Below are 26,035 nucleotides of genomic sequence, written 5' to 3' on the forward strand. Positions count from 1 at the left end.
TTCAACGATATATATTTTTTGAAATTTCAAGAAAAGTACAAAAATAACTCATCTGCTTGATCAAAATCAATATAAAATTTCTATAAAATACAGAATCTTTTAACTATAAAAATAACTGAGCTAGAAGGCTTGAAAAACAGTCTAAAATTTCTGATTTGAAATAAAAGATGTGATTTTCAGAGTTTTGATTTTAGAGATGTCATGAGTTTTTCAAGTTTCATTGCCTTCTGAAGATTGCCAGAAATCTTCAGCTTCCCAGTCAAGAAGGCTGCAGACGGTTTCAATTTTCCTAAATGATATAAAATGTTAGTTTTAATTTTTAAAAAGGAGGATTTTAATTTACCTGAGAAAAGGCTGAAGAAATTGTCTCCTGTCATGGTCAATGTCGAATCTGGAGTGTGAGATGGTTTTCCTTTACCAGCAGCACCAGAACCATTTTTCAAATCCAAGAACCAAACTCCCTCTTCTGAACCTGAACCAAGAAAAACAGACTAAGTACATTATAACATGCGGACTTCTATCGTTTCATGCTTACCTGTCAGATTAAACTGAAATACAGCTTGTGTGGACTTGACGAGTTCTGGACTCAGCCTTTTAGTAATCGCTGCAAAAATCGTCTCAACAGACTTGTCCCCTCCAGAGCTAGTGCTACTGCTGCTATTACTACTTTCCTGTTTAGGTGTGTACGATATTGCCTCATCCAAGAAGAAATCCGGCATTAGGTTCTCTACATTACCTTTGAAAAAAATTGTTGAATTATTTGAGTATATCACACACAAACAAAAATAATTACTTGGATCACAAGCGTACTGATCGATTTGCTCTTTAGTGAGGCCTTCAGCCTTAAGCACTTCATCATCAATTAAAAATTGCCCAGTAAAGGTTTTGGAATCCTTTAAAAGAACGGCGTAAGTCGCATCAGCCATTATATCTGGCTTTCTTGAATGTGAAGCTGATCCCTTGCCAGTCAGCATCTCAATAGCAGCAGTAAGAATAGCTGAAAACAATTTTTAATTAACTAACAAAACACTATGCTCCTTATATATTAATTTAATCTAAATGTTGTCAAAGAAAACAATCACAACCATCTTTGAAATACTATAATATAATGGTGGGGTCAGTCTGTGAGTCCACCAACACATGTTGAACTGGCGCTGGGTCAGTTACTATTGTCTAAGCTCATGGGTTTTTGATGTTACTCTATTGCTTTTCTGGTTCTGCAACTTTGTTGGAAAAGGGATCTTCACTGAAGATGGCACAGAAACGCATTTCAGCCCCTCTACAAAATAGCCCACAAGAGTGGTCACCATCAATGGTCCCTGGGCTATCTACCTTCATCCACCGGTCAACAATGGGCAGAGATAGGCTTGAGGAATGGCTTTGAAAGTGATGTTTCTCCCACAACAAAGAGAGCAAGCCTGCACCAACAAGGTGCGCAGTAGGTTCCCAGCCAGTGTGACCAACATAGTTGCCTATGTCAGCGTTGGATAGACATTGATGGCCCATGAAATGACTGAAAACCAATGGTGGCCACTATAGTGACCGTGGTATAGAGAGGTCATTAGAGTAATTAATACCTCCCCCACAAATATATATAGACTCAGTAAGTGATGTAGTACCAGATTTAAAATGGAAGTGTTGATTTGGCATAATGAAATAATAAACAATTAGTTTATGTATATTATATGACTTCCTGGCATTTGATATTTACCAGTTCTCGGCCAAAGGGCATTGACTGCAATACCGTCCTCTTTGAATTCTTCAGCCATACCCAAAACGCACATTGACATGCCGTATTTTGCCATTGTGTATGCAACATGGCTCTTGAACCAGAAAGGATTCATGCTGAGAGGAGGGCTGATGTTCACGATGTGTGGGTTTTTCCCCTTTTTCAGATATGGCAAGCATACCTTAGATCTGAAAAAAAAAAAAAAAAATGCAGCAGCCTTCTCTTGAAATAGTTTAATTTGAATTATTGGTCCTGAAAGTTGTAATATTTCAATATTTCTTCGTTAACAATAAAGTAATGTAGGAAAATGTTCCCTCATGTTTGTTGGTATTTAAGCAGAAAATTAGTTTTTTTACGAGTTAATCAACTATGCTTCCATCTCAAGCATTACACATTAATAATAATTTACTAGTTTTCGTGGTCCGCTTGACCAATTAATATCTGTATTAATAGTAATCCATAACATTTTTTACAAGTCATTGATATGATATAGCAAAGTTCAAAAAATATTTATCTCAAGTTTTTTTTTTCTTTAAGTGGTTTAAGGCATTGCTTATTTAAACAAAGTCATTCATATTTAATTAAATTAAAAGCCATTATTTAAACTCTCACTTTGTTCGTTTTGCTAAATAAATATGCTTTTTTCAACAAGTAAGCTTAATTTTTCCATGGAAATATTCTAGAATGTAGCAAAATATGGACAATTTTTTTTTATCATACTTACACGAGAAAAGTCCCTCTGGTGTTAATGTTATGCATCAAATCGTATTTTTTCATGTCAGTGTCAAGGGTGCCTGTGAGCGAGATGGCACTGGCATTATTTATAAGGATATCGATCCCTCCAAACTTTTTTACTGCGTTCTCAACAGCCTCCTGGACTTGCTTCTCATCCCGAACGTCAACGATACATGGAAGGGCCTTCCCACCAGCATTCTCGACTGGAAAAAATGTAGATTTGGTGTACTATTATAGTAAATTGGAAAAACATCACAATATTGAAAATAATTTTAAGGGGGTGGGAAATGTATTCAGGTTTGTTACAGGTCATGGGTTCGATTTCCTATTGACACTAGAAATTTTCGTATCCTCATTCACAACAGCTCAAAACTAAATTAATGAAGTGATATGAATGACTTTTTTATATATAATTTATTTTTAGCTTGTGCTCATCTATGGGCAGATATATACACTATATATCTATTTAGAAACATAGTGTTTTTAACTATGTTAACTAAAACATAATATTTTTGTTTTCTTGGTAACAACTTACTCTATGGCCAGCACTGTACCCACAGAACGCAAAATAAGGAGGTTGAGAGGCCATCGTTGTTTAAGGCAACATGGTGGGTTCTTGGGTTGGGAAAATGTAGATCTTGGGCAGAAGAGTTAGGATGGACTGGGAGCATGGTGAAATGGGATCGGATCAGTTTGTTGACAAAAGGAATGTAGGGGGTCATGAATAATGAGGTTAGTGACTTAATAAGGAGCTTAGGACATGCTGGATACTAGGCGGTTTGACAGAACCCGACAATTTCACTCCATATGTTCAAAGTGATTGCAGCAATGTCTTATGTAATGTTTGACGGTTAAAGGAAAGTTTGGAATTATAAGTCTTATAGTTGTCCAAGTTGTCTGTTAAGTTGTTGACTCGTATGTTTTGCAGATTCCATGTGTCTGTCTAGGTGTAGTCTAAGTATATGATTGAGTGGAATTCAATAGTATCTTGTTAATGTACATTGTAGAGGCAAGATTACTTTATCAATTTAAATACATTCAGGGTACATTTTTCCAAATTAAATCTTGTTCTCCAATTTTTTCACTAGTCTTTGATGAACTCAAGGTGGTCTTGGACGTCAGTGGTTTCTCTGATATAATTCAGCTTAATAAAACAGAATTGTAGTCGTTTTGGTGGTAATGATGTTGGGATGTATAGGAAAGTCAGCAATGTTGGGAGGACACAGGATGGGACTGAGAATGTTTCTTGTGGGACGTCGGCTCGTATTAGTCTGATTTCTGAATGATAATGAAAGCTTAAAGGAATTTTTTTTAAAATTGTGATTTTCATTAATCAAATATGAGCTTTTTATTTAGGCAATTACAAAATTAAAACACACACGGAAATCTCTTTAAAAGTACCTAACAGTGTTTAAAAACGATACTTTATTTTTTTGGGAAATTTAAGTTTGTGTCACATTAAAATATTGCAGATTAAAAAAAAAGGAAGCACAATTTACAAAATCTGGCAATAAGTTTGAAAGGAAATGCCAGCCATTTTTCCCTTAATAAATACAAAACTACCCATTGATATCATTCACACTCAGTGAATGTGTTCTTGAACTACTTTAAAAGATTAGACATGCATTGTTATTCTTATCCCAAGGCTAAACTTTTTGAAAGTACCTATCAATGTTTAAAAAACGACACTTTTTTTTTAAACACAAGTAAACTTTTAAATTTGTCAATTCAACTATTAAAATAAAACACACAAGAGGCTTTGAATATTCAATTTAATAAGTTGAATTTCCTTACTTTCTTGGGCAGCGGTGAAGATGGTACCAGGGAGTTTAGGATGGGGCTCAGCCGTCTTGGCGGCGATGACAATATTGGCACCATCTTTGGCTGCTTTTAAGGCGATCGCCTTACCAATCCCCCTGCTCGCACCAGTTATGAAAAGGGTCCTTCCAGCAAGTTTCCTGAATTAAATTTGTTTTAAATATATTTTTTGCATGATTCTGATTAACACAGTTTATTAAATAGTATTTGTAATAAATAATTTATTGTAAAGCATTTTGAATACAAAAATAACTTTCATACCAACTTTCTCCTAGACTAATAAGGCTGGCCTGTTTATTCACTGAACAAATTAATGAGATATTTCTGGCCTTAATATTAATAGAAAGATTAAAATGTTAGGGTATTGAAATCCTAACAAAATTTACATATTAAACTTTGTTAAAAATGTATACCTAAACAACATTAAATGTAGTGAAATCAAATTCATGTAATTTATTGATTTTACACTACCTTTATAAAGTGGCACATGTAACAAGAATATTTTTTTAATGCAATGATACTCGAACAAAAAGTATAACACAATCTCAACCAGCGGTTAAAACGTTTAAACTAACATCTTTCAAGCTGTGATGATCTAGGTTGAATGAATTTGGTTGCCAAGGGTTATGAACAACCATGTAATGCTAAATATCAATTGAAACAATCAATTTGTACTTGGGTTAAATCGCCTTTCAGTGCTCAGTTACAAATCTATATATTTGGAGGCAATCTTCTACAAGAAATACGTAATATAAATGATGAAATTGAATGATGAATAGGTGGTTTCACTCTTACAATTCATCTTGACAAACATGTTTGAACTCCTTCAACCTGATGATGAGCATTTATTGCTTGAAAACCAGACCGTTGTAAACAACAAATCTGTAATTAGAATCATCATTTACAAAGAGATATACTATATGTTTCAACTTAATTTCACTTGATCTTGAATAAGGTGAATTTGAAAGAAAGAAAAACAGTTCCTTCAGACTTTGTAACTATTTATAATTATTTAAACAGATAACTTATATAAACATCTACTTACAATATTTAAAATGCTAGCTTCAATAACAGATTTATGAGTTTGGCTCAATAGTATGGATGAGATCTACCACTCATCCATTCTACATTACAATTGTCCTTTCTGATATATATGTATAATTAAATTGATCAAATAAAGCAATTTCTGTCAAAAAAAAAGTTTTACACATTATTAAAAATAAAACAACACTGAACAAAGAAAAATTCATGGGCAATTAAAAAAAATAAATTAAACACAACTATGTGAGTAAGCTGCCCTCTCTTTATTTATTGCTAAGCAATAATGAATATTTTTTAAAAACAGAAATTTGAAAGTGTATGAGAACAGTACTGAAGTTGAGAAAATGTCAGAATTCTCTTATTCTGACTACTATTTCATATAACAGACAATTGTAAGTTTATGACATAACAACACTTGTCCCATACAAGATACATTGTATATATTCCTTTTTATGGCTGTCTAATATGATAAATTCCGTTAAAATTGTCACCTTTCTCAGTATATATTTCAAGAAGTAACTGTTAGTTTTATAAAGTTTTAATTGCGAAATTTTTACTTGAGGTCTGGGTAACGAACCATGTAGTTTGGCGGTTTCCAACCATCCTGGTATGTCAATCCTCAGTGTTTTATCTGTATATTATTTCATCCATCGCATCCTTTCAAATGAGGAAGCCAACCACTGAAGATCAAGAAATACAGTAGACTCTAGTTATCCCCGATTTCACTCATCCCTAACCATTTTCTTATTGTAAAAACAAGCAAAAAAACTGAAATATGTGTAGATAAGTTCAAGCTGATAGATAAATGATACAGAAAGTGTCTAATTGGTACGCAGATAGAACAAAATGCTTCAAATCCTGAAATTCCTATCCATGGTGATGCTTGGTACATATCCCCACAGAGGGTCTGCTGTAGAGAAACGCTTCTTGAGAGACTGAAACAGCCTGGGACGATCCAAAATGACCAATAGATTTTGACAGAAATTTTTTACACACGTTTTGATGACTGAAGTTTGTGAAATTTGAAGGTATGCAAAGCATTGAAGTGTAGCAGACGGCCGAGGGAGGAAGTCGAAGAACCTAGGCCATCTACTACTCTTCAACTCTTCGCATACCTTCTAATTTTACACTTTAATCTTCAAAACTTATATAACTAAATCGTTCTTGATCATCTGTAGCTTTACATTGCAATACAAACTATGATGCCAGTTAAGAATTTTTCATATAAGTTGATCAATACTAAGATTTGAATTTGGAGACTAGTCGGAACTACTTTTATCGGTGTTGGACTAGTCAGGTCTGTACTGAACCATTGATGAACTTTAACACAATATTTTTGATTAAAGATGATTGATATTCATACTTTGTGAAGTGATTATTACTGGTCATGAAAAAAATTGATATTTTATAATTTTGACATACTTTCTTCGGTAGTGATGGACGTGTTATAGTGCAATTCTAAAATAGAATTATTTTGTCAAAGAATCCAACAAACATATAAATTAATTGTAAAATATAGCATAGGATGACAGTTGTATGAAATCCAATATTTATTTTTTGGTGAGAAATCAGTCATCATTACTGAAAGTGGTTCGTCGTTCCATTGTTTTATGGAAGATTTGGCTCGGACATATATTTTATTCCAAAACGCTAACGTGGTTCACATTGAAAGTAAACAATTACACGTAATTTGAGTTGATTTAGGCCCGATTGTCTGTACTCACCCGGTGTTGATCATATTTTTCCGATGTTGGAACCAGTTGGAGGAATATGCTTATGTCAAAACCTTCGAGGCACCGAAGAAGACGAACTCGAGCTAAAACCCAGTCATGCCACAGTGGAAATATGCTAGATTTTCTGTCTATTTGCTTTTCAAATGGATCCGATGCCAAAACGACAAGTGCCAAGAAATGTCTTGTAATCCTGGGAGATAGCGAGACGATTTATTTGTTGTATCGATGTTGATATCCCCGCCACTCAGTCCATACCCAACCATCATTTTGCCCGCTTTACAAATGTCCAAGTGGTTCATTTTGAAATTGAATTTCACTCGACTATCATACCATTTGTGCAATGAAAATAATCTTATTTTTGCCACTGTGGACAAGACAATGAACAACTGGCATCGGAATGATTGTTGGGTATCCATTGACATAGTGACCTTCATTCAGGTCACCCAATTACAAAATGAAATTTTTGATAATTTATTACACTTATAGCTTTGTACTTATAAGATAAATGTGTGATTTCATAAATCTATTAATCTCCTTGAGATCTATGGGGCACCGCTAAACATTCCAACATCCACAAAACACATTCATTTGAATCCAAATTCCTCAGAACCATCATCGTTCCCTACTACATTTCCAACAATATCCTTTGTTGAAAACCTAATCCCAACAAATTTTCCACATACCATGACAAATTATCCTCTCATCTAAACCCATAAGCCTGATGTATGTCCAACATTAAACTAATTAACAATCAAAGGATAAGGATAAAAGAGGTGGCCACTAGGCTCACTGGTCAGCTTCAGTTTGTTCATCAACATTCATAGCCTTGCCAAAGACTCTTTAGTGTAGGATCCTGCTTGTGGCTTTTCTCTTCCACTCCAAATTTATCATTCCTAAAAACCTCAACATTCCTTTTGTCAACGAGCTGGTCCAATCCCTCTTTCAAAAAGTTCTAAAGCAAGCTCTCGGATCCATCCTAACATACTGCCCAAGACATGTATACTATCCCATCTCCAGAAACTGCCACTTTGTCTTAAACGACAATGATCCAGATACCTCCTCGTTCCTTAATCCATCATATTGAGTGCCTGGGGGGGGGGGGGTTTAACTGGTTTCCAGTCATATTGTCATGACTAGGGATAGGGATAAAAGAGGTGTCCATAAGGCCTTCTGCACCTCGATCGACCTGATTAGATCTATTGTGCTTCTTTTTTTCCCCACTCACTGGCCAGCTTCAGGTTGTTAATCAACTTCCATAGCCTTGCCAGTGACTCGTTAGTGTAGGATCTTGCTTGCGGTGTTTCTCCTGGTTACAAGAACCTACACGTAAAAAGACTTTCACAAAAAAATAAAATGTGTTCTTCAGTCTCTTCTTCCTGGCAATATATGCAGTTTCTTCTGTCTGTACTCCTATAAGGTGCATGTGCTTTCTTAGGTGGCAGTGCTCTGTCAGAAGTTCAACCAGAATCCTGGTTTGGTTGTAGTTGCCTTCCAGTGTTTTGCATATGCCCTTCTATTTCTTTGCCTGTTTTTCTGTGCCTCACACTTTGGGTATTGTTCCACAAGGTTTTGAACTCATTAAGGATCCGTTTTTGTATCCACTTTTAAGGCTCGATGTTGGCCACTGTAGGGTTCAGGGCCTAGAGAGTCCATGTTAGCTCCCTATTTCACTGCCTCCATGCCCCGAATGCCAATTTAAAATTATAGAAAAATAGAATATTTTCATTTTTATGGTATGTTATTGATATCTCAGGCTACTAGGAAAATTTATAATTTGAATAAAGTGATGTGCTTTAGGAGAAAGCATCATCTGTATGCTTCCAGTGTTCAATATCCAGTAATGTGGATGTGCAATTATTCTAGTACTAGATTAGTATATTTGCCATTAGTTTCTGTGATGGTCCTTTGATGAACTTTTTCGCATGCCTTTGTCCTTCTTCCTATTGATTGGAGGGACCTGATTAATCCACGTTTTTGGCACTTAGGTACAAAAGGGTTCAGAGCAAATAGGGGTCCTCATCAAACTTTCCTTGTCCAATTCATTAGCCTCTTTTTTGCCACTCTGCCCTGTTACCTAGACAAGTGTAATTTTGTTGTTTTCCAATTAAAAGGTGAAAAAATTCCTACCATCTTGAAGATATACTTTACATGCATAATATCAATTTTGCACCATCACGTTATATTTTCTGATTTGCCAGGAAGTTCTATATTCTATTTTTGTCTAGAGTCTACCAACCGATATGAGTGATTTGTTTCTTGGTTAGGCACAGTATAGGACCATCTTGGCTGTTTACAATTCAACTTTTATTTCACTGCATATAAAATCCATATTCATAACAATCCAGCAAAAAATCTTTACTTATCTCTTCTTTCTGTTAAGAAATTATTTTAAAAAAAGGTTACATTAAGAAAAAAAATTGAGAGACAGCCTGATTTCCATTAGATTCAATCGATTGAAATGAATTCAATTAGTCGAGCACAAATTTTTGTTAACTTGTGTAAAATATCAAACATCCATCATACTAAAAAACAAATGAGAGTGCAACATACAAAAAAATAATGTGGTGGTTAGGTTATTTTATTGAAAACAATAGAATGTACAAAACGTGTTATCACAGGCAGAATATCATCGAATAGAAAGTAAAAAGTAAATTTTATTAAGATTTGGCACAAATGAGATGAATTTTACATTTATGTATATATTATATTACAAGGACATTAAAAAAAGACACAATACTTTTAGTAAAGTTAAGTAATCATTCTTTCTTTTTTCCCCACCCAAAACTTAATTTCCCATGTAGGGAATCGCTTAGTTGTCGATAAATCATTAATAACAATAGAGGAATGACCAGCTTCGGGTCATGGAAGATGTATAACCAGCAGGCTATTAGAAATAAAAAAAGATCAAGCATATAAGAGAGTAATAAATTCTTCTTTCTTGGCACTTGAACTAGATTCAATTCGTTTTCATTTGGTACTTCTTTCTCTTCTGCTTTTTCTTTTTTCTCTGCTTCTTCTTTTTGTTTCTTTTGTTCTTGTATAGTTTGTTTTTCCATTTTATCAAAAATGGCCGGAGTGCTCATTTCTTCTTGTATTTTATCTGCCGCTGCCTTCAGTTCTTCGTAACTAAGATATAATTTAGGCACAGGTTTTTTAGGATGGCCAAACTCCCTGACAATATCACTGTAGTGACTTACAACCACCTTCGTATCATCCTGATCCTCGAAGTTCTGACTTTTGACTTGCCTACGTCTATTTCTAGCAACCTCGCCAGCATGAAGACCGATGTCGTTCTCTTCTGTAGCAAATCTGTCTATGTTCTGTTTGTCTTGTGGTACTTCTATCCTAACTTTTTTCGAATGGCCAAGTTCTGAATCGCTGAGCTCAGACCTGTCAAGCGACTGGTCTCTTACTTTCAATATTGGTTTTGGCAGTTTGGAAAGCGGGTGCTGGGTTGTTTCAACTGGTGCTTTAGGAGATGGTGACCTCTTTCTCAGAACGACTGGCTCTGTTAAAGTGTTTGGCGTAGTGGGTTGTGGCATTGCAATTAAAATTTTTGGAGGATTGATTTGTTGAGGTGAAGGTGTTCTGCTGCGCACATCTCTAATGTGCCTTTGTTCTAGTTCATTCTCAGGAGGCATTGTGTATCTATGTTTAGGTGAAAGCGATCTCTCTCTTGACTCATCTTCTAATTTATAAGGCATGGAATATCTTTGTTTAGGTGATGGTGATCTTTCTTTCCTTTCTCGAGAGCGATCCTTAACAACCTTTGGTGAAGGCGACCTTTGTATTTCATTTGTTTCTATCTTCTTTTTAGGAGAAGGTGATCCCATAGCACTTATAATTTCTTGTTTCTCTGTTTTGACTTCATCATTTACATTTTGTGGATGGTCGTTTAAAGTTATTGCTGGAACTGGTCCAGGAGAGGGTGATTTTTTATCGTTTGGAATTACAATTGGTGAAAGGTTACCTTGAAATTTTGATCTTACTTCTTCACTTTTGGGCATATCAATTGTAATAGGTGTAAAAGTTCCTTTTCCAAGCCTCGGATGGTAAGGTTCTTCTTCAACCTCATCTTCTGTGTAATCAAATGATCTTCCCATGCTATCCAAATCTGAGATAGGTCCTTCTTCAATTTCATATTTGGAAGTGTAATCTTGAAAGCTTTTTTCAAGCATCATAAATCTTTCTGAAAACTGATCGTAATTTCTCTTTCCTCTTTCGTCATCAATATCGCTAGCGTTGGATATTTTACGAAGAGGAGAGGCATCTCTTATTTCCGCCATGTTTTCTTGTTCTTGTATATTTTCCAATGAGGTCGTTTTCTCCTTTAACTCAGACAGAATTTCCTCTCTTGTTTTTGAGTGTCTCTTCTGCTCAAAGCTGCGCTTTCTCTCAACGCCGTATCGTCTTTTGACCTTTGATTCAATCTCTTCCTCGTCAACTTCTTTGTTAAAACGTGCCAGAGTCAATTCATACATCAAATCTGAAGAACTGCCCCAGGGTCTCAAGCTGTGGGAAGAAATAGGATCACAAACTCCTATTACAGGTGCTGACAGTGACATAGGGGGTGCAACGTATGTCCCATCTTTCAGCTCTTGAGCAGTCAACCTTGGCTCTAAATCTAAAGAAAAAATAAATAAATTGAATATTTTAATAAACATGAATCTGAGTTAGTGTACCTCTTTCTTCTGTTTCTGCTCTGCTATTCCCGACGAGAACCAGCATCATCTCAGAACTGCTGTGTAGATCATCTCCCGGGCTGAAACTTCTATTCCATTCAGGCTGGGATTCCTCTGAGATCTTGTGGATCCTCTTGGGCGCTTCGGGCTGTAAATGTGAAACATCTGTAAAATTACCAAACACAATATGATCTTAACGCGAACCTGGTTTGTTGGCCTGTGTTTCCTCTTTGGCGGTATTGGTGCTGGTTTAGGTGATGGCTCCCTCGGTGGCGACCCTTGACTATCCTCACTCCAGGTTCTCTTCGGTGCCATTTTAACTTTCCTCAAAACCTTTAATTATTGTTCAAGTTAAGCTTTTATTTCCGTAAAACTTGGGTATTTGACAAATACTATAATAAATACCACAAAGACAAAATGATGATGGAATTAAAACAAATAAAATGTTGAAAATATTGTAATATTTTAAACATCAATATAATATAAACACTGATACTATATGATATTAAAGATAATAACAATGCTTTAGTCATAAATTATCTTTACTTTTTTTCTGAGCAATGTACCAGGGAGAGACAATATAAACACAATATCATAAATAAAATATGATAACTTTAAAAATTATATTCTATAAATGATAGATAAATCAGCAATAAATTTATAAACTATAAAGTAAATACATAAATAATTGATATTGCCCTGCAATTTTATATTTGAGTGCATGTTTGATTTTAGAAATTTAAGTAGTTTCTACACAATTATTTTCCATCGTACCATAATCCAATATAATTCATCTTAATTTCTAACTTTATTGAATATTTTTAAAAACTTAAACGTTTTTTGTGTAGTGTTCTTTATGCACTGTTTTATTGAAAATTACCTGGTTGGCTAATATAACTGGGGAAGGAAGAAGACTTTCATCTTCATCCCATTCAAAGTCTTGAATTTTCCGTGGCATTGTCACTTGAGGATTTTTCTCAATCTGAGATTTTCTTGTTTTAAGCCATTGGTCAGGCATATCATCAACATGGGCCTTAGTACCCTTAGGCGGCGGCTCCAACAATCTTACAATAGAAAAGATTTAAATTATAATTTTATCTATTTAAATATTAAAACCACTTACCCTCTTTTAGGGTCGGGGATAAAGACTGTATCGGAATCAGGGCTCGGATCGCTGATTCCGTAAGGATTCTCTGCTTTGACTCGAAATTTATATTCAGATCCTTCAATTAGATCACCTATTGTCGTTGTCAATTGTCGGCAAGTCGCAGCTTTCAACCACATATTCCAGCCAATCTGGGAATTTCATTTATAAGTTAAAAATAAATGTTTTAAAATAGACAAATGCTTTATTAGAAAAATTCACACCTACTCTGTAGTATTCAACGATGTAGTTTCCGATTTTACATCCTCCGTCATCATGAGGGGCAGTCCAAGCCAGGGTCACACAACGACCGAGAGTCATGACAACATTGACTTTCCCAGGAGGTAGTGGTCGGTCTAAAACAAATCTTATATTATTATCTGAAATCTAAAGCAATATTTGAAAATAAATTTTTACAAAACCTGTTATTGTGACTAGAAAAGAAGCGATGTCATCTCCAATTTTGTTTTTAGCTTTGACTTGATATTCCCCTCTGTCTTCTCTTGTTGCTTCAGTGACTCTCAGCATAGCATATCGATCGGTAGTCGCAAGATCTAGCCTCGAGCTGGTTTTGACTTCTTCACCATTGTGCAACCATGTGACAGATGGGAGCGGCCTTCCAGTGACGAGCACCTTGAGCCGCATCATCTCCCCCAACTCAAAAAGCAGTCCATCTTCGTATTGTCGAGGAAGCCGGATTGATGGGGGTGCTGCAACATTGTTAGATTATTTTATGTTCATTTCAAAAAGGGTTATTGTATTGTATTCCTTGAGCCAGTGGATTACAAATACTTAAATCTGATGGTTGTTAATTTTGCAAATAATCTATATTGCAGTTTTTTTTTGTTTGAATTATTACGGCAACCCTGGATTACCATGTTTTACATGCAGTGATTACCTTCGAGTGTGAGCCTAGCTTTGGTAACTGCATGTCCTGCTTTGTTAGTAGCTGAACATTTTATCTCTCCCTCATCGCTTAGAGCAGCTTGATGGATGATAAAACTACTAATGTCACAGTCTGTCGAAACTTTCTGTCTTCTGTTGCTGAAAACTTCAAAACCATCTTTATACCACGATATCTTAGGAAGCGGTGTCCCTTCGACCCTTACAAGGAATTCCACCTGGAAATTTAAAAAGAAAATTAACATCGGCTGCGCTTACAATTAAACAAATTTCTTACCATTTCATTTTCAATTGCTACAATGTCATTCAAACTCCGAGAAAACACCGGTGCGATGGACACTCCAGACCTTCCGTAAGATATGGCAAGTGGTTCGGAGAGCTCACTGTGGTCCGATCGGCCGAAAGCGTTTTCTGCCCAGACCCGGAATTGGTACCTCATCCCCGGCTCAAGGCCGCTCAGGCTCAACTGAGTGTGCCGCACCATCAAAGGTGTGGCTTTTACCCAGTGAGGCGACCCTGTTCGCTTGTGTTCTACGAGGTAACCTTACAAAAAACAAAGTTACAAAGTTAAATTAATTTTATGCCTACGTTTTTTGACGTAGAATCACAAAAATATGTAAGAAGGTATTTTTCTGATAGTTCAAGGACCTAAACTGTCAGTTAATTGTTTGTGGAAAATTTGAAACTTTTTTATCGAAATAGATAAGTTGAGCTTTAGATGTATCGCTAAGGGTTGTTCAACATTTGGCACACTTTTTTGAACTAAGTTATGGATATCTAGACAAAAATGTCCAAAGTTAGATTGAAATTTCTAAAAATAAAATCAATCTCTTTTTTCCAGTGGTCAATTTATTATTAATAATATTTTGTAGCTTGATCATCCCTGATCACCCAAGCAAGCATATTGCCAATGACTTTGTCTATTCGGTGTACTTTGATGCTTCACCTCTGTTGGTTTAGAAGTGGTCAAATTGGAATAGCTTTAATATCCCTATGTACAAAGAGGACAAACACACTAGAAAAAAACACAAAAACTAAAGATGGAAAATTACTAAGCTAGTATGAATATAATTGAATTGAATAATGAATGTAATACAACAATCAGAACCAAAGTCCAGAAACTTACAAAACGCACAATTGACAATATAGCTCATAGGCTAAGCATTGAAGCTGGAAAAATGAATCTGACAGACAAAACCATGACCAGAAATGACCAAATACAATTTTTATTATTAAATATTATTATTTTAAATATTATCATTCCACTAAAATCTCTTATTAGGGGGCCGCGGTAGCCGAGTGGTTAAGGCGTCAGACTCTCGGCTAGTAGATCCCGCGGTCGTGGGTTCGATCCCCACCGTCGCCTCTGGACTCTTTCTGACGCCTAAGGGGACCGGTGGCCGCAATTGAAAGAAATTGACACGGCACTCATCAATGGAAGGGGCGGGATCGGATCTCAGCGACCCAGAATTTGGTCCCAACCCCCTTCAAAAATGAGTTTCTTCGATGGAAGAACACCGGTACAACGGGGACTCAAGTTCACATTTGTGTTGCGAGCCCTCCCCCAAAATATGGAGCCGGGGATAAAGTACAATAAGCTGTACAGCTCAGCTGCAGTACTCAGGAGGGAACTCCTCCAGTCCCTGGTATCCATTGAAAAAAAAAAAATCTCTTAGGTCTAATTTCTTTATGTAATTCTCAAAGAAACTTCACTGGATTGAGAAGAGGTGTTAGTTCCCAACAAATTCTATTTTCTTCACTTAATTTGACTGACTGTCCAATCACTTTTTGCAGGCAGGAATCGAGGAAAATAATAAACTTCATAAAAGCCATTGCCTATTTAATAGCCTACTAGGTTTAAAAAAAAGGAGAAACTGAGACAGAAACTTGCCAACTCTACCATGAAAGAGCAAAGAATAGAACATGTCTTATGTGACTGCAAAGCATTACCGTAGAAACAGTTCAGCCAGAAAATATGAGATGAACCCTAGAAAGTGTTCAAATACATTAAAAATAGCGAACTTGCTAGGGTATGAATATAAAAAAGGGTCTATTCTGCAATAGATGTTTCAGGTAACAGTGGAAGAAAAGGAGGCCCCAGAGGAAAATCAAACTGATTCCAGCTTGTTTAGATATTTCTCCGAGTTAAGTTGCTGACAGTAAAGAGGGTATATATCTGAATTTTTTAAACAGGCAGACAAAGACGACATTAGCACTTAAAGTAATAAGTGAAGAGAAACCTCGGAAAGAATAAACTACCATATGGGTATTATCGGAAACTCCCTCCAGTTAAAAATCTTTCGCATGATTCATAACCAACAAATTCGTAACCATACTTTCTACTCAGACCTCCGAATTCAAATACCACTCTAAATAATCTCTTTATGCCAATCCCTCATCTAGATGAGACATAGATGAAAAAGAAATCTGAAGGACAACAGCTAACACTTCCTCAGTCTATTGATTTTCCAAATTCTTCTTTGAATCTTCACTCTTGTTGGAGGCAGTAGTCCGTCATTCTTGTAAGAGAACCAAGGAAAATTGGCATCATATAGTTGGGGTGGTTTCATGTAATATTTGTTCTTTTTTCCTTGTCATCCTTGTTCCATGTTCCTTGTTGTGAGTTTCTCTTGTAAGTTTTTGAAGGCATTGCACCCTCTGCGGTTCGCAGGGTGATATCTCCACAATTTGTGCATGTAACTCTCTACTTTTTCCACTTTTATTTGTTGATCCGCACATCGAACGCACTGATGCGGATATCTACAATAGGTTTTGGTGTGCCTGACTTATAAACTATAACTAATTATAACTATAAACTTACTAGCTTTATAACCCGGCATTGCCCAGGGAGATAATAAAAAGTGTTATTTCTCTTTTTTGTAAATCCTGACGCTCATTATTTGTTATAAGCTCATTTTATAGTCTCCAAAACCCGCCCGGCACTAATAAAAACAAAGTGTGAAAATTTCATTGAAACCCCTTTTATATATTTATATACATATCACTTTATTTTTATATATAGGTATACTAAACCATAACGATCGAAATGTCAGGTTGGTCTAGCCTACACTCTGCCCCTTATTTTAAAGAAGCATTAATTTATATAAAACGACTTTATTGATTCTTACGTGTTTTTTTGTTCCTATTTCTTCCAGCTAGTAAGGATATTATTATTTGCTTAAATAATAAAATTCCAGTGTATAACATGAAACAATGGAGGGAATAAAGGAGTCCAAATTTCTTTCTTTTAGCGAAATTTTGAAAATTATTTTCTATAGATAATTTCAATAAAAGATAAATTCTTAGTTACTATTATCTGATCCAGTGTCCAGATAACAGTAGATGCTTGTGCAAATAAATAAAATATTTAATCAGACAATGCTGTTAGGAATATTGCGTTGATCCCGGGCGTTTGTGCGTCGTGTTTCGCTTTGTTTTCACAGTTTTCCCAAATCTAAAGTTTTTTTAAAGTTAGTTATTATTATTTGATCATTCAGTTATAGTCAACTTATCTCATACTATTTATTTTTTCTTTGATACGTGAAGACACAGCTGTTGACCTTCGGCGAGCCCCTTTTATCTTTAATCCTGATACTATCTACGCACATGACTCATCTTATATCATCAATAGACCTTTTTAATCAAGAAACCGAAATTTTTTGCATTTTATAACATTTAATGACCAATTTTCTAATAAAAATACTCTTCCAAATGTTGGTGACTCGATGGTCATGTAACGATTTTTGATAATTTGTCCAATTTAATCTCAAATACGCTTACATCGTTAAATATTTATGTTACAATTTTATCATTTAAATTTAAACCTGTTATTTTTGATCCTCCGTTGAAAATTGGCTGTTCCCATCTTATAGTTACAACATCCGGGTCCGACGGCGTTCCTGGTATCAGATACGGCTTTCCAGGGGGAGAGGGCTTTTCTGAAATTTTAAAAGGCAAAATTATTAAATTTACAAAAAAAATAGTACCTGTAATTTGGTCGTTAACGATCATTTAAGCCTGCCTATCCATCCTTTCCACATTTTGCGACCTAATGTTGGATCTGTGTCTAGCTTCATTTTTTATAAAGGTCACGAGATTAACTACAATGCTAGACATAATAAATTATAACTGACTTTTTGGAAATGGTGAAATGCGGTCTGGTGTGACGTAGGTTTTAGAAAAACATTTTCTTTATTGTGAAAATGTTTTTCTAAAACCTACATCACACCAGACCGCATTTCACGATTTCCAAATAATCATTAACTAACGGTCATTGAACACCACACATAAATTATAACATTTCCTCATGACAGACTCAGCACTGAAGATGTCGAGAGGCGTGTGTGAGCGAGGATAGTCAGACTTGGATGATCGGTAACGACTAACTTACAAATACATAAATTTACTTTAGCTTTTAAAACACACGGTAATGAATCGAATATTGATTCCCCGTTATTTCCTAGTTGTTGCAAAATAGAAAATTATTTAGTTGTTAAAAGTACTCTTCTACCTGATTTTTTATCGGCTTTTAAGCACAGACGATAGAATCAATAGACCATGTTCAAAAGCTTATTACAATGTTAATTAAAAAAAATCAAATTAATGCATTATTAACTTTCCAAATTCATAGTTTTACACGTTATCCAGTTTACACACCGTCGGTTTTTCTGTTTTCTGATAACATTTTGAGGGTATCATGTTATGATTTTAAAACTTTCTCTTTCTCCCACTATCTCTCTTTTATTCGTTAGTTCTTTTCTCTGCCTTTCATGTCTCTATTTTTTATTTATCCATCTCTATCTTTTTAAATATTTTATTTTCCACACAAACCCACGTTATTTCACCCAATTTTCATATATATATATTTTTCTACCTTCAATTCATAATTCCTATCTCCTTAATAATACATTTATCTTTCTTATAAATTTTTTTGTCAAATATTCTCTCTCTCTCTCTCTCTCTCTCTCTCTCTCTCTCTCTCTCACCCACCTCCTCTTCCTCCCTCATTTAGCTTAAATTTTTTATTCTAATTTAAATGATTACGTATTATGTATTATTTTAAAATTTTTGAATTTTCTCTTGACCTCTCTTTCTCATTTTATTTCTCTCCGTATATCTCAAAATTTTTCTCTCCTTTTATTCTTTCATGCTCTCTTCATACATCTATTTTCATTTCTCTACCTATCTCACTCGCTCTCTCTCTCTCTCTCTCTCTCTCTCTCTCTCTCTCTCTCTCTCTCCCCCCCTCACTTGTACTCTATTATTCCTCCCCTTGAAGCTGTAAACCAACAACTATAACTCCCTTATATTATATCATGAATAACTTAGATGTTATATAACGTATTTTGCTCAAAAAGAGAAGTCGTTCATCCGTAAGCTGAAAATCGTGTTGTTTTAAAAAATGGAAGCATTAAAACAATTACCGCAACCCAATTTTATCTCAACACTTCAGAGAAAAAAGATTAAACCATTAGTAATTTGTAAGAATACATTTTTGAAGAGTTTGTGTCGAAGTTGGCACGATACGATTCTTTTCATTACTAAAACGCACATCTCCAAATCTCATTTATTTAATATCTCACTGTTTAAATGAATAAGCAATTGGTGAAATTTATTTAAGGGAAGAGTGCGAGTATATGAGATAAATAATTTTATAGTCCCTGGATAATGATGAGGTCGAATGGAATTTAAATGATCCACGGCTTTAAGATAATGACTATAAAAATAAAAATAACTTTGCTTTATCATTGTTAATCAAGTAGTGAAGCAACCCTGTTTGATAAGTACATTTTATACAGTAATTATTATTAATTAAATTAAACAGTGGAGGATTTTCATAATAAATAATCAACACTTAATAATCGTGATTATTCGAAATCAGTTTTATTTTTAATTTTAGAAGTTCAAAAAACAGGTTATTAAGTGTGAGATATTTTATTTTAATAAATACTGTTTTTATTAACACAAAATCGACTTTTTGTCACTGTGTTGATAGTAGAGTTCATGAGGTTCAGACTTTAGATAACACAAATAAAAAAAAGTGGAATTTTCACTAATTGGGCAAAATTTTTAATATACGATCTTTTAATTATCACTTTTTTAGTGCTAAATAAATTAGCACTCGGTGGTGGAAAACTACAAAAACACACAATGCTATGAGGTTCATTGGCCAAGTAGTTTTCTACTGCAAAGTACATGAAACCCCACCAAATTTGATAAGTTTTCAGCATTTGTTTTTCGTAGCTATTACATCTTATTGACTGTTTATTGCTTCTGTAAAAGTTTAACAAAGAGATTGAGCTTTAGATTTATTGTTTTTCATCATTTGGCATTGATTTTTGGAGCTAAGTTATGGATATCAAAAGTATCAACGGTTAGATTAAAATGTTCAAAACAAATACAACCTTTCCAGTAATCAATTTATTATTAATATTATTTTGTAACTTGTTCATCATTGATAATCCAAATAGACCCACTGATTTTGTCTCTGGTGTTGTCACTTTGTCTTTCTCAGTTGGCCTGCAGTCTAGTAGTGGTCAAGGCGGAAATAGCTATAACATCCCTATGTACAAAGATAAGGACTACAATAACAAATAAAATAAAGACATGACTTCACCCTGGGGTGAAATGTCTTGGAAAACAAAGAAATTTCTCAATAGCACAACCAGGATAACAAAAATCTATCTTTCTCTCAACAGGAATTAAGGTTAATAACCATTTAATCATCACCTTAAAAAAGAAGGAAAAACTGAGACAGAACTTGCCGACTCGGCTTTGAAACAGCAGAGACCGAACATGTCTCATGTGACTGCAAAGCATCAGCCCAGAAACATTACAGCCGGGGATTAAGAGAAGAAGAACCCTAGAAAGTGTTCAAATACCATAAAAGTAGTGCACCTTTTAGAGTATGGATATAAACAAAGATCAATTCCACAATACATTTGTTAGGTCACAATGGAAGAAAAGGATGCCCTAGAGGAAAACACAGAAAACAAAGAAGATACTAAGGCATAGAGATATAAGCGAAGAGGAACCTGGGATAGTGCTAAATTACATTAAGGGTAGTGCATTTTTCGAGGTATAATAAAAAAGGGTTAATAAAGAAGGGATAGTTCCAACCTTTCAGGTTGCAGAGGAAGAAAGGGGAGGGAGACCTTAGATTCACCAATGACCCCCCCAAAAAAAAAAAAAAAAACTATTATAGAATGTCAATGATTGTGACTAAACTACAGGTACAAAACAAGTAAAAACCTGGTAGACATACATTCAAGATCACAACAAAAACCCACTTAACACAGCTGTTCTAGTGTCAAAATGGACTACAGGACTGGAACTATCGACAACTAACATCAAAATCTTCCAGATAAAAATCCTCCACATCATTCGTTGTTTGTTCTCCAGTTAGAACACTGAATTTCAAGATATTTTAAATTCCAATCTAAATATTCTCTGCATTGTAATCCCTTATCCATGGTTCTTTAATTTCAGGAGTTTGAGGTGCCAACTGCGCATAAAGCAACCTATCAGGTCATGACATGCAGTAAGTGGCAGGTCATTCACTTTAGCTGTTTCATTCTAATCTGTACTTTATACGGGGATTTACTCTGTTTTCGAATAATTTAAGTTGCTGTAGAAAGGGAAACTCTGATAAAATTGGGCTCATTGCCACGGCCGCCTCCTGATAATGAACCGGCGCACGCTCAAGGCGGTAGACAAGGAGGTCGACGGTTGTCAAACTAGCACCTGAAAATCCCGGCTTAGACAAAAGGGGTTTTAAAAATAAAATTAATCCATTTCTGATTTGGAACTGTTACAGCCGGGTCGATTCCATGCCAATTACTCTCAGCAGGACTTTGTTAAGGCTAATAATCAGTTCATTTATTTCATTAATTATGAATTTGTTTTCTGTATTATTTCAACTTAGATATTGGTCCTTTTTTTTTATTATCCGCCGGTATGAACAGAAAAATGTCAACGGAATATTACAACACCTGCGGAGTAAATTGTGACGAAACAAAGCACACTTTAACAACAAAACTTTATATACAATTATGTACCAATTTGTTTTGTTTGTGAATTTTTTATCTTGTAACCAAATGGTATAATTGGTTGTGTAGAATCGCAGATTCTTTTGTCGATTACACACGTCCAATGCATAAATCACTATCTAAGAATAAGGCGAATTCCGACTCGTGCCAAGTCTTTAGTCCAGGATTGGACATAATCGGCGACGATTTCTCGCCATTGACAATCCGTAAGGAGTCCGTCACGTGCACAAAGGGAAGATTGAAAACCCGATGAAAAACGCTATTCGCGCTAACGTCTAATTAATTGTTTCGTAAAAATATTGTCTTTAGTATACAAATCAAGGTTTGGTACGCCAACAATTTTTAGTTTTTTCCATCATGTCTGCAGTGTGATGAACCTCTAGTTTGGTCTTTTCATCGTTGTGGTGACGCGTCTGGCAGACCAAATATGGAAAAGCACTGAAATTTTTTGTTTAAAAACACTTTTTTCGACAAGAGTTCAACCAAATTAATTATTAGTCATAAAATAAATCCATTTTTGTTGCCCATTGTCAGAGGATTGACCTAATATCCTTTGCTTTCATATTTTCTACAAAATGATTAATATAGCATAAAAACAGATCTTTTATTCTTATTTCAACTTTATAGTTTCTAATTATTATTAATTCAATATAGCAATATACATTTTTTCGTCTGATTAAACTATTTAAATTTGGAATAAACATCTTTTTTACATCAAATTAACCCTTTCGTTAAAGCATTAAAAAAATTAGGAGATACTATGACATATAAGCATAAAAAGTAAAATTCCATTATATTTTCATTTTACCTTACATAATTAGGCTCTTAAAAACCACATAAAAATCAATTAAATTAAAATTAAAAATTAAGTAAAATGAAATATCAAAAATTGATTTTTCTATTAGTATCGAGATTTTTTTCAAATATAAATATTGTTAATTTTTTTCTCTAAAGAACAGTTTAATTTCAAGTTAGAAAGTGTTGTATAATATTATACAAAAGTTGGACTCTTAAAAACCATATACAAATTAATTAAATTAAAATTAAAAATTAAGTAAAATTAAACATCAAAAATTGATTTTTCTATTAGTATCGATTTTTTTCAAATATAAATATTATTATTTTTTTCTTTAAAGATCAGTTTAATTTCAAGTTAAAAAGGGTTAAATTAATTAAAAATTATGTAAAATTAAATATCAAAAATTGATTTTTCTGTTATTAATTCGAGATTTTTTTAAATGTAAATATTGTTTCTGATGTTAAAAAATGTTAATTTCAATTTAAAAAGTAATGATTTGAAATTCAAAAGGTTTAATTTGGAATTAAAAGATGTTAATTTGTAGTTAAAAAGGGTCAATTTGAAGTTAAAAATATTCATTTTGAGTTAAAAAAGAGTTAATTTGAAATTATTTTAAAAAATCTTTTTTCAATTATTTTTTACTCCAATTTAACCGTTTTTAATTTCAACTAAACGTTTCTAACGTGAAATGAACCATTTTTGCATCAAATTAACACATTTTAAATCAAATAAAACTTTTTTTACATTTCATATTTACTCTTTTTAATTTCAAATAGACCTTTTCTAATTTTAAATGAACTCTTTTTTAACTTCAAATTAGTCTTTTTTTCAAGTGAAATTAACCATTTTTTGCACCAAAAAAGCCTTCTTAAATAAAAAAATAAACCCGTTTTAACTGCAAATTAATTTTTTTTTTAAATTTTCAATTTATTTTTTTCTTCAATTTAGATGTTTTAAATTTCAAATGAACTCTGTTTAACTTCTAGTTAACCTTTTTTACTGTAAAATTAACAATTTTCTAGCAAAATTAACCTATTTTATCTTCAAATTAAAATTTTTTTAATGTAAAATTAATTGTTTGTGCACAAAAAACCTTCTTAAATTGAAATTTGCTGTTTCTTTAAAGGATTAATAAACCTTAAGAAATGTTGTGAAACATGTATAAGCATGTAAAGTAAAATTCCTGTATATCTCCGGTTTTTTTTTTTTTAAATAAAATAAGTGGGCTCTTTGATGACCGTATGGTAATTAATATTAAAAACTATATAAAAGTAAATATGTAAATAAAGGATTGTTTTTTTAATTGGAAGATTTTTCATAATACCCAATAACAGGGTTATAAGTCGTATTTACACGTTTTAATTTAAAATTAAAAATGATGTAAAATTAAATATAAAAACCAACGATTCTTTTGTGCATAATTGTTAAAAAAATTTCCTAACCAAATTGCAATATATCTTCAAATTTTTAATTTTCTTTTACGTTTTCATACCAAGGTTTTTTCCATGTTTTAAAGAATGGGTCCATCTGGAATTAAAATGGGTTAGTTGATGTTATTTGTTATTAAAACAGGGTTGAATTAAAGATAAAAAAAACTGACATCAGTTTTGCGCGATTCAATTTTTTTTAAATGTGTCACACACGTTTCTCTCTCTCTCTCTCTCTCTCTCTCTCTCTCTCTTCTTTTATTATTAGTTCTTTTTCTTTGCTTTTCTTGTCTCTATTGTTCTATCCATCAATCTCTCTCTATACATATTTATTTTTACGCGCACGCACACATACACTCATTATTTCACCCTCTTTTTTTTCCATAAATCTGTGTTATTGAGATGAATGTAAATGATTTTTTATGGAGACTGTGGAATTGGAATGAAAGATGTTGGTGACTCCCAGAAAGAAAGAAGCAGGGTTTATTTTTGTAAATGATGGCTCTTACAAATTTGTTGTTTACAACAATAGTTGTAAGTGAACCTTTATTTACAAAAAGTGAATGTACATATCCCATCATCATCATTACTAGAAGGGTTGTAGAAATTGAACTTAGGAGCAGTTATAACAGTTACTTTCGTTTATATAGAAAATGCTTAGTTGTCAATTGATATTTAAAATGGAATGACTGTCAGACGTAGCACATTTTCTGACTAGCCTCTCATGTCTAAGAATCGAATTTGCAACGCGTTATTTTCGTCATCGAGCCGAAGGCAGATCCTCGGATTTCTACGTGTAATTTTAGATGTGTTTTTTTCACGCTCTTTTCCTCTATCCGAAGGGTTGTTGAGATTTACCGGGATGCTGAGGGTGCGCCCTGCTCCCCTGGGGCTTGTGTTTACTCCCTCCAGAACCCATGGGATCGCCCTGCGGAGGGGCCGGCTCCGGACGGCATGCTCGACACTCCCGGATCGCACTGAGGCCCCTCCGCCGCCTTCTCCTCCGGCTGGACCCTAGCCAGCGGGACGCAAATAGAAAACCAGGGGTCGCCGAATCCGCGATCCCTTCTTCTATTAATTGGCCTAAGCCTGAGTTAAAGCGGTCCTGGAAAAATAACGAAATCCGGATCACGGTTCCAAGGCCCCGTCTTTCCCATTCCCTGACAAAAAGTAAGACTCCTCTACTTTAAAGCCCGAGTCCTCGGTTGAACTTAAAAAAGTCTAAAATTAAATCAGTCAAAAGTCTATTGTAAGAAGTTGCACACGTCGGACGGACAAAACTAAACTAAACTGACAGGCAAAATGTTCCACCCAATTGATTTTTTTCATTTTCTCGATAAAAGAAAATTCTTCCTGAAACCTTTTCAACGTGGCTTAGTGATGGTGTGGGCGTAGTTGGCTCTGGGAAAAATTACAGGCTTCGTACTTTTCACCTTTTTCCACACTCTTTCACGCCCATTTGGAGATGGTAGAGCAAAACTATTCTCATCAGTAAAAAGTACAGGGGGTACATCAGTAAAAGGTACGGGTTCGAGGCGTTTTTTCTCCACGATGGTGCGAATACGTACAAATCACGGGTTATGGGGCGCGCATAGATTCAGAATAGGAGTGAGAGACAGTCCAAATTGCGCGACTTGTGATAAACCAGAAGACTGATCACAAATACAGGCTTGTGTCAATCACTTGATTATGGAATGCCCGGAACACGAGGAGAGGAGAAAAATTTTCCTGGAGAGGATCTATTCCTTGCAGTGTGTAGCAAAACCATTCAGTTTGGAGTCCCTAATTTCAGAAGGTAGAGACGCCGTTTACATGCTTCTATATCAATTCACCAAGGGGGGTAAATAGATATTTGAACAGTCAACACTCCGGGGGGCGGGGTTTCGGGGACCTCAGTGCTTTGAGGCGCCCAGTCGCTTCTGTGTATGAATGACTTCTCTCTCCGGAAAAATTTTGATCTTATTGACTTTTGAGTC

General features: G+C 34.5%; 2 protein-coding genes across 2 annotated transcripts; both read right to left on the bottom strand.

The window, feature by feature from the left end:
- Window positions 1-44: 44 nt before the first annotated feature.
- LOC106673844 (hydroxysteroid dehydrogenase-like protein 2) lies at window positions 45-7,260 on the bottom strand. Its single transcript, XM_014406178.2, has 8 exons — window positions 7,048-7,260; window positions 4,259-4,422; window positions 2,454-2,667; window positions 1,712-1,917; window positions 794-997; window positions 536-736; window positions 344-472; window positions 45-289 (listed from the first exon to the last, which is right to left on the bottom strand). The coding sequence occupies exons 1-8, from the start codon at window positions 7,059-7,061 to the stop codon at window positions 177-179; spliced, it is 1,245 nt and encodes a 414-aa protein (XP_014261664.1). The 5' UTR covers window positions 7,062-7,260; the 3' UTR covers window positions 45-176.
- A 2,356-nt stretch (window positions 7,261-9,616) lies between these two features.
- Window positions 9,617-25,208, bottom strand: LOC106673897 (titin). Its single transcript, XM_014406273.2, has 11 exons — window positions 24,918-25,208; window positions 17,610-17,723; window positions 14,063-14,328; window positions 13,781-14,003; window positions 13,305-13,592; window positions 13,111-13,238; window positions 12,862-13,034; window positions 12,619-12,802; window positions 11,943-12,071; window positions 11,739-11,886; window positions 9,617-11,680 (listed from the first exon to the last, which is right to left on the bottom strand). Exons 1-11 carry the CDS (start codon window positions 24,976-24,978, stop codon window positions 9,813-9,815), a joined length of 3,582 nt encoding a protein of 1,193 aa, XP_014261759.1. The 5' UTR covers window positions 24,979-25,208; the 3' UTR covers window positions 9,617-9,812.
- Window positions 25,209-26,035: the final 827 nt, after the last annotated feature.

This window comes from Cimex lectularius, unplaced genomic scaffold (genome assembly GCF_000648675.2).
Source record: "Cimex lectularius strain Harlan isolate CLEC.00 unplaced genomic scaffold, Clec_2.1 scaffold6, whole genome shotgun sequence".
In the NCBI taxonomy this organism is placed as follows: domain Eukaryota; kingdom Metazoa; phylum Arthropoda; class Insecta; order Hemiptera; family Cimicidae; genus Cimex; species Cimex lectularius.